Genomic DNA, 9434 nt, shown 5'->3' with positions numbered 1-9434 from the left:
GCCGGGCGCCCCCAGCCCCGTCGCGCCCTCCTCCGCCTCGCTCTCCCGGGCGTCGCGCCGGGAGAAGCCGGTAGCACTGGGAGCCTCCCGCCGAGGGCGCCGCTGTGCGCGCCCCGCGCCCACAGACCCCGGCCCGGCCCCGGCCGGGCGCCCTCGCCCCTCTCCCCTTCGGCTCGCGGGGGCCCGGCCCGCTTCCGCCCTCCCTGGGCTGCGAGACCGGCCCCGGCCGCCCGGCCGCCCGTAGCTCCAGCCATGGGCTCGGGGCGCGTGCCCGGGCTCTGCCTGCTTGTCCTGCTGGTCCACGCCCGCGCCGCCCAGCACAGCAAAGCCGTGCAAGGTAAGGAAGGAGGGGCGCGCGGCCGCGGGGCCGCCGGGGTTTCAGGGTCCGAGGGCGGGGGCGCGATTTCCGAGGTGCAAGGCAGGTGCTGGGAAGCGTGCTCCCGTCAGGACCGGGCACTGTGCACCCAGCCTCCTCGGCGGGGGCCCTGACCTCTGGGCACTACGCCCCGGGCGAAAGGCTGCAGGAGACAGGGGCAGCACGGATGAGTGAGAAGTTTGGGGAGCCCTGGGCAGAAGTGACCACGCGCCTCCGAATGCTGCCCGACTTCACGGCCACCCCAGCATCTTCCAAAGACTTCCTGCCCTCCAAAAGTATGAGAGAGAATCTTCTCTTCTCCCAAACATTGCCAGAAACTTAAGTTTTGGCCTGGAGAGACTGAAGGAATGAAAACTTTTTCAGCCATGTCATACATTTCTTCCCCTTGCCCCCAATTCTCCTCAAAGTTAGAAATTTCATAGTTGTCTTATCAGAAAAAAAAATGTTAAGGAAAAATAGGATCTTTTATGGAAAACAAAACAAAACAAAAAAATCAACTTGTTTCCCTCTGGATGCAAGAGGGCTGAAGAAGTGAAGAAAATTTCTGTGATTCTGGCTCCCGGCAAGAATGTCGCATTTCTGCCTCTTTGGGGGAAATCTTTTTCGTCTTGCATGGCTTTCATTTCTTATCATAATATTTATTTATTAAGGCCTTGGGTTTCCAATTCCATTTAAATCCAGGTCAGAATTGCATTAAAATAACAAAGTAAAATTCCAGGCTGGGGAGCTCTGACAGATCCCTCTAGGAATTAGGGAGAGAGAGAGAGAGAGGCCCTCCCGCCCCCATCTCTGACCCCAGGCTCCTTGCCTGGTCAGTCCCAAGGCTGTGCTGGGAGAAACCAGGCTGGTGGGCTCCAGTTCTCTTGGGGACAGCCTCCCCTCCCCCCTTGACCTCCTGCTGCACCCTTCCCCCATCGAGTCCTCACCCAGGAAGAGATTTACATGGACAAAAAGAAAATTCCTCCTAGCAAAGCTTCACGCAGGAGGATATGATTCTGCCTATTGTCCTAGGGGCTCCTTGAAGCCGGGCTGGGGTGTGGAGGTGGCTGGGCCAGAAGGGAAAGTTGAACTTGGGAGTCGGGCAAGCCTGAGTCTCTGGCAGTCAGGTTGCTGCGTCCTGGAGCCTGAGCACTTGGCTCTTAGGCTGCTCTGGGTCCTGGATGGACTCCTGCTCGGTTAAAAGGAAGGTGCTGTATCAGTGCTCCCTCTTCTCTCTAGCACTGCCTCTTCAACTACCCTCTCCCTCCTCCAACCTGTTCTTCAACAGAAACAAAACACGAGAGACCCTCTGCTGTCAAATACCAGACCCCATCCCTACCCCCTCCAAGCCCAAACTACCTCTCTTCCCTAGTCCTGGTTCCAGACAGCCCACTACCACTGCCACCCCCAGCCTGGGAACAGCCCTCCTTCCACTGTGGATTTGCTTGTGTTTTCATAAACAAAGCTGGCTTTTGTAGTGCATGCTGACTTACTCATAACATGGAATTAGCTAGGGAGTTTAGTCTGAAGGAAGGAACAGATTTCATGCAGTAATCTAGAGACAAGATAAGGGCCTCTTTCAAGTTGGAGCCAGTGTCTGTAGTGGCCTCATGAGACTGGAGCCAAAACGGGGAGCAAGCAGTATCCTCAAGGGGGTTCTTGGGGCAGATGGAGAGTCTGAGAAGGGACAGGTGCCCTCAAGCCAAGGCTTTCAAGCCTGGGAGATCAACTATCCTTCAGGGACAGAGGGACTCAGAATCTCTCCGAGGTACTTTAGGGCTCCCGCTTTCATTTTATCCTGCTGCTGCTGCTACTGTGGGAAACGCAGCCAGAGTGGAGACCCCTGCCCTCAAGGGACTTACAGACTCTAGTGTTGCCCAGTGCTGAGCTCACGTCAGCCACACTTGCTCTGTCTGCACTGCAGTTAGCTTGGCATCGTCCTTCCTTCTGACCCCAGAGTCTAGCCAGGCATAGATTCTAAGCCAGTCACCTTTAACCCTACTATTCAGGACATTTGTCAACCTGGTCTGCTAGAGTTGCCTAACGACAGGTTTGCTGGGTTAGTGGAACATCTTTGCACGCCAGTGTTGCAGGAAGGACAGTTACTGAGCGGGCAGGGCAGCCTTACCCATAGGCAGAGCTGTGGCCATCCCTGGCTCTCAAACCTACCTCCAAGATCTCACCAGTGCCAGAAGGTGTGCCTTGAATGCCACATGCTTTCAAACGAAGCTCTAGTGGGTCTTTAAAATACAAATAACCTTGGCAAGTATCTTGTCAAGAGTTATTATAGCACTGGGGATAGCTGGGCCTCTGTCCCTATTCTTGAGAGATTCACCAGGGGGAGAGCCAAAGTGGTGTGGACTGGAGAGGAGGGGAGAGACACAGAAGGGAGCCCTGAGTATACAGGTGAACGTGTGAGCGTGCTTGCGTGCGTGCGTGTGAGGTCTACCACCATTACCCACAGGTGACATAGTTGGGTGTATGTGTCTGCTGTGACTTTGTTGTTAGGCATGTATACAGATGTTTTGGTGTCTTTGAGAGCTGGTATGGATGAGTGGGTGGGTAAGCTTCTGTGACTAGGAATTGAGTGAGCATGAGGGTACATGGTTTTGAGTGTTTTTCAAGTGCCTGTCTGTGTATTTTAAAGTAGACAGACTGGATAACCAGGATAATTGTTAACTTAAAAGCATTAATTTGCTTTGCTTTTTTTTTTTAAGGGGGGTGGTGTGCAGCAGTGGTTAAAAAAGACCTAATCCTTGCATGGGGCTCAGGTTACAGCTGAATGAAAAGGTCTCCTGGGGAAGACTTGTCCCCAGGGCGGCAGGGCGCGCCAGCCTGGACATTTAGTTTACCTGGTTGTTTTCTCTCCTCATTAGAGACAGAATTTTGATAAAGTCGTATATTTAGAGTTTGCAAGTAGCACCGTCCCTGGGACTGGGAGCGTTCATCTGGCAGCAAACAGTGTCTCTCTGTCTTGGTGCGTCTCTCCAGGTCTCTGTCTGGGTGTAAGTGTGTCTCTCTCTTTCTTCCCCCCACCCCTCTCTTCCTCTTTAATGTGGCTGTTTCCTCTCCTCCCTGCTTCCCTGGGCTCCTGTGGCTGGCTCTCACACTGAGGGGACTGTTCCTCCTAGCCCCTCCCTCCAAAATACAAAATGAAAACTATAACCGTGTCAGCGGGTGAGGGTGGCCCCGTGGGCCGCTGGCTGCTGCCCGGGCCCCAGCCAGGCCACGCGGGGGAGAAACAGGGAGTCAGCCCCAACCTTTGGAGCCTGATCGTCCGTTTAAGCCTGACCCCCACCCCTCATTTTTCCAGAGGGTGGAGAAGGGGGGTGGACTGCTTAGAAATTCCTCAGGAATCCCTTTGACCTCTCTTCTCTCAGTGACATGTCCCCTAGGGGGATGGGGAAAGCCCACAGCCAAGGGAGAACTTTTCCCCTTCCTACCTCTCATCTCCCAAGTCTCTGCTGGGTGGAGGGAGAGAGAGGGGACAAGAAGACACAGAAGCCAGAATCACTACAGGCAGAGGAAGAAAGTTATCAGCAACCCCTCAGTGAGATTGTTTCCTGAAACCTTCAGGAATCTGAGCGCATGAGAACCAGTTTGAGATGTGAATGGCTGGGGCCTGTTGTAAAAGGAGCCAGCCCTGGGTGTGAGTTTGAGAATGTGTGGTGAGCACTCACTAGGGTGTGTGAGCGTGCGTGTGCATGACTCAGGGTGTGAGTGTGTGTGTGAGCGTGCATGTGCATGACTCAGGGTGTGTGTGTGTGTGTGTGTGTGTGTGTGTGTGTGCACGCGCGCACACCACTGCTCCGGTGAGAGGAAAAAGGAAGCAGGCAATGTGCGTTTTGTTTTCATTGGAGAAGTGAAGAAGTGGAATGGCTTGGTCCTGTGCCTTGAACTGGGTGTGGGGGAAGGGAGCAGATGGCTTCAGACCCTCCTGTGAAGATGGAGGTGAAGAGCTGCTGCCTGAACTCACCCCAGGCCCTGCCCCCGGCTCGGGTCCCTTCGTGTCGGGGTGTGGGCCTCCATTGACGGCCCATACCCCTAGCACATGACCGCTAATAAGAAAGAGTCCCTGTCAGGGCTGGAAACTGTGGAGCTGCTCTGAGGCTGGCAGTGCCCGCAAGAGGCCCAGACCTGGGGACAGCTTCTTCGGGCTCAGCTATTAGACAGGAGTCTGGAAACAGAGGGACTGCCGATCCTTGTGGGGGGAAGTGATACAGCTGCCAACCCAGAGCTGTTTGAGGGGTGGGGGAGCTGGGTACCTGTGCTGGGAGGGAATATGGACCCTCTCCTTGCCCCCTTTGCCCCCTCTGTCACCAGACTGCCCATTCTGTTCATTTCATGCCCACGTACTGCCAACCCCACAAGGCATGGGGTGGGGACTATAACAGGTACCAGTGGGTTTAGGTCAATGCAGAGCCCGGGAATTGGACCCTTTGAGGAGATAACTGAAATTCTCCTCCTCACATATAAAATGGATGAGAGTATCAGTAGGGTCCTTTTCATTTCTGAGATTATGCATCTCTTCAAAATACTTCCTGCTGGGGGGGGGAAAAATCCTTCCTGCTGACGGTAGAAGACACTGTAGCAAGCCCCTGTCCTGCAGCTGGGCCTCCCCAGGCTGAATCTCATGCCATTTTCTCCCGATTCCCGCTTCACGGTTCCCTGCCAAGTCCAAGTCCTCCACCCGTTTCCTGGGGCCCCATGGGCCTGCTAGTTCTCACTGTGTCCTTAAGTGGGGTATTTCCCCTTGGAAACAGTCCCTGCCGCACAAGTGTGCGCTTCTATGTGTGTAAATGTGTGTGTCTCCAATAGCGTTGGGAAGTAGAGCTGAAATGTTTCTCTTCTGGGAACTGAAGACCAGCTAGGCAAGGCTCCACGGCCCCAGTCCTTGGTCCCCTACCCTGTACTCTCAGTTCCAAGACTAGCCCTCGCTGTGCTTCTCCAGCCTAGATATCTCCCCTCGTCAGGCCACGGCACTGCTTTGTAGCTGCCACTGGGTTTGCGCTTTGGCTGTGCAGGTGGACGGACACCCCTGAAATAGGGTACTGTGGCCCTCATGCTTCCCTGTGCTTTCCTTGTGGCTGGAACCAGGGCCCTGGAGAGCTGTGGGGTTGGGGTTTCAGAGCCCCGGGCCAGGGGCTGTCTGCATCTGGGGACAGACCTGGGCGGGACCCGCTGGGCTGGAGGGGAGATCCAAAACAAGGAAACAGATCTGAGGGGTCCCTGGAAGAAGGTGGGGTGTCAGGATATGTGGGCTTGGGAGGGGAGCGGGAAGAAGCGGGGTGCTTAAAGCATAGACCCTGGGGAGCAGGTTTACAGAGAGGACGTTTTTACAAGTTTCTAATTATATTTGTTTGGAGTTTTCCTCCGGCGGTCTGAAGCTGTTAACAGCAGGAACCTGTATCCCTGGTGTTTGTTTTTGTTTCTAACCAGCTGCTTGGCCCAGTCTAGTGACTCCAAGGGCAGGAGACACCTGCCCACGGCCGTGTCTCCCACCCCTCCTCATGGCAATGTCGTCTGCGCCCACCACGGTGCAGCCCGTGCCCTCCCTGCCCACACTCAGCCCTGCCCTCCTCCCGGCTGCTCCCGTGCCCAAAGCCGGGGAGGACCTGCACACCTACTGCCGACTCCCCCCAGGGGCATCCTAGTAACAGCTCCAGGCCATTCCGTGGTTCTGGAGTGGACGCTTGCTTCATGCTGAACCAAGTGCTGAGTTGGGAGTGGGTGGCGGGGGAGGCCACAGTGACAGCTAAGGCGTGCGTCTCTCCCTCATGTGTTTATAAAAGGCAGTGTGCAGTGCGAGAACACCAGACTAGGGGCCAGAAAACCTGGGTTTTCTGACACTGGCTATTTTCTCTTCCCCAAGATATCATCTCTGGGCTTGTTTCTCATCTAGTCAGTGACAGACAGGACTGTTTGAGGATCACGTGAAATGACCTAAGTGAAAGGCCTTTACTGGAATTAAACATCATCTGACTTCATCGTTTATCTTGTTATTTTCCACATCAATGTGAAGAGATAAGACTGGCCCTCATGAAGCAGGGACTCTGCCTGCTGCCTGACTCCCTGTCCAGTGTCCTGTCCTTTCCTCTCCACTCCCACTCCCTCTCCTCTAACCATTCTCTAAAGACCTCGGACTCAGGGTGGCGGGTTCGGTCCACACTGAAAGGGAGAACATTCTTGTCCATCTGGGGGCATATTCAAGTAAGCAAGGAGCTGGGCTGGGGATCAGACAGGACACTGTGAGGCTCAGCCCTGGGCCTCTCCAGCTGCCAAGCACCAACTGCTTTTCCTGGCTCTTCAGTTGAGCAGGCTAAGCTTGGATAAGAGGGAAGTGTACTTTTTAAAAAGAAGAAAGTGCTCTGTCCTCTCTGCCAGTGGGGTCATCTGTGTGGTTTCTGGGCTCTTTCCAGGCCTCCTCACCCCTGCCTGGGCTTTGTCCAGGCCGAGGACAGGCCCAGGCTCCGGCTGCGGTCATATCCCAGTTCCAAATTGGGAAGACGGCCTGATAAGCCAGAGCTGGGGAGCCAGGCTCGCCCAGTTCCTGTAGCTGACCTAGAGGTGGAGCAGATGCGCACACGTCGCAGGTCAGGGTATCGCGGGCGACAGCTGGGCTCACTCTACTTTGAGTGTTACTTGGACGTGGGAGGCAACATGGAGGAGCGGGTAAGAGAACTGACGAGGAGCAGCAGTGGAACCGTGGGCCCTGGTACCATCATCGGGTGTTAGCACGGAGGCTAGGGGACATCTGTCTAACAAGGGTGCACTCAAGAGATATTTGAGAAGCCCCAGGTAACATCTGAAAACCCTGAGGTCCTGTGAAGCCTGTAGGATTCCCTAGAAATCCTGTCTTAAACTTGTCAGTCCCCATCTCTTCTTACCTCAGCACAACCAAATAGATGCCTTTAAGTGGGTATCTTCCCTTCTCTGTTTCCTGTCTCACTACCCTTAACTTAGGACTAAATTCCTTGGGATTGTCTTCTACCCAGAACAGTTGTAGGGTTACAGAGGAGAAAAGAAATGAATTTTTTCTCTATAGAAACATAGAAAAGATGCCAAAATATAGACCTCACCCACTCACCCACAACCGATCCATCTATCCATCCAGCTACACATCTGTTTAGCAAATATTTACTAAGTGCTTTCAATACATTAGTTTGTCTTGTTCACTGCTGAATCCTAGCACCAGTGCTTGGCGTGTTACGAATGCTGTTTGTTGAATTGTTGCATGAATATGCTCAGCTCTGTTCTAGCTGCAGTACAGGTTTCAGAGATTCAGAAGCCATGGCCTCCGGGAGCTCACAGCTTCCTTTGGAAGATAATACACAGAAACCGAAAGTTCAATAATGGTATATGGTAGCATATAAGATGGAGAAGGCAATGGCAACCCACTCTAGTATCCTTGCCTGGAGAATCCCAGGGACGGGGGAGCCTGGTGGGCTGCCGTCTATGGGGTTGCAGAGTCGGACACGACTGAAGTGACTTAGCAGGAGCAGCAGCTGCATATAGGAGGTACTGTACAAGACAGCAGTTGGTCAGAGGATGCAAGAACCTGGTAGTAAAATCTCCAGAGTTAAGAGAAAGGATACATTAGAGAAGGCTACCACAGTCAAAAGGCGGCTTCCCAGCAGGGGCACCTGCACTGGGTCCTCAGTGATGGGTGAGGTTCGAAGGCATCTCCAGAGAGGAAAATAGAGGGGCGATGCAGACCTGGCACACATTTGGGGGTACCCTGGCTGGGCAGGGAGAATGCCACAGCCATGTGAGCACGTGAGGGCATCAAGCAAGCTGCTCTGGACCTTCTCACTGGGCCCAGTGAATTTGTCCACAACTACCCCCAGCCCCTCTGAGTATAGTAAGGTAACCACGGTAGTAACCCAGAGGTGGAGTAGACTCTACCTACAGGCATCTGCTTATCTGCAGCCTGCATTCCTGCTTATTTCAGTGGTGGTTATTCCAGAGCTGGACCTGGGCAAAATTTTGAAGCAGACCAAGCATTTCCTTGAGGGTCCTCCTGCCTGCCTTTTAGGGTACACTTCCCCATCGTCAGAAGGGAATCTTAGGGCTGCCCGTGTCATAATACTTCACCTTTTCTAGTCTGCTCTAACCCTCGTATTCCCTGCCTCATCCCATCCCTCCTCCCTACATGTATCAGAATTTATGGAGTGCTCTGCTAGGTGCTGAAGCAAATCCAGAAGAGACGTCAGATGGTGCTAGGAAAAGCTGCTGCCGTTACAGACCTGTGCGTTCATGCTGGAAGGGTGAGACAGGGAAGTCTTGGCTTGTCTATGGTGTCTTTGCAGCTGCCACTCTCCCCTAATTCAGCTTGTGAGCCAGCCCAGTGCTTGAAGTTGGGGTAAGGGCACAAAAGAATTGCCTTCACAAAGGACTGTGGAGGGCAGCTTTGTGCTTCCCAACCGGCCTCCCACCCGCTTCGCCCCACTCCCGAACCAGCACAGGCAGAGCAGGCAGTGACGCAGATGCCCCCAGGGATATGTCTCTCCAGAGCCCCTGCTCCATCACATGTTCCCCTGGGGCGGCATCTCCCCACACCAGGCCTCCAGTGGGGCTTTGATAAGGGGACTGGGGGAGAGGGCAGGGGTTCAGAAAGGATACTATGCGGAAGGTTGGAGAGAAGGAATAAAAATAACAAGCCTTTACTGAGCACTTACTGTATGCCTGCACTGCAGTACTACGTACTTGCCAGGACTAACTCATTTGATGTTCCTGGTGGCCCCATAACCAGATGCTGTATCATTATTCCCATCTACAGAGGAAGGAGCAGGTAAGTTCAGAGGCTGGCCCAGGACCACACAGACATGCATGCAGTTGGCATCTGAGCAGACACAGTCTCACTCCAGAACCCCCTTTCTCAAATACTCTGTCGTGCTGTTGCCCCTGGTCTCTTGCCGGCTTGGGCAGATAGTCTATCACATTATCTGAGCTGGGAAAGGAAGACAGACAGCGGTCTAGCCTCATCCTGGAGATCCTGATGCAGCTGGTCTGAGAGAGTAACCACATTTTCAAAAGGGGAACCCCAGGGTGCAGCCACTGGTCTAAACCAATCCCCACC

The 9434-nt window shown here is 54.0% G+C and overlaps 1 protein-coding gene across 1 annotated transcript in view; it reads left to right on the top strand.

Annotated features, from left to right (window-relative positions):
• The first annotated feature begins 252 nt into the window (after positions 1–252).
• Positions 253–9434, top strand: part of SCUBE3 (signal peptide, CUB domain and EGF like domain containing 3) — a 32516-nt gene continuing 23334 nt past the window's right edge. The window contains exon 1 of the mRNA XM_052649440.1: positions 253–337. Within this exon, the coding sequence (XP_052505400.1) occupies positions 253–337 (85 nt within the window). The remainder of the gene's footprint in view (positions 338–9434) is intronic.

The sequence above is a fragment of the Budorcas taxicolor genome, chromosome 11 (genome assembly GCF_023091745.1).
Source record: "Budorcas taxicolor isolate Tak-1 chromosome 11, Takin1.1, whole genome shotgun sequence".
Classification (NCBI taxonomy): Eukaryota; Metazoa; Chordata; class Mammalia; order Artiodactyla; family Bovidae; genus Budorcas; species Budorcas taxicolor.
The sequence above is the reverse complement of the archived record's forward strand: the minus strand, read 5'-3'. Positions and strand labels throughout refer to the sequence as shown.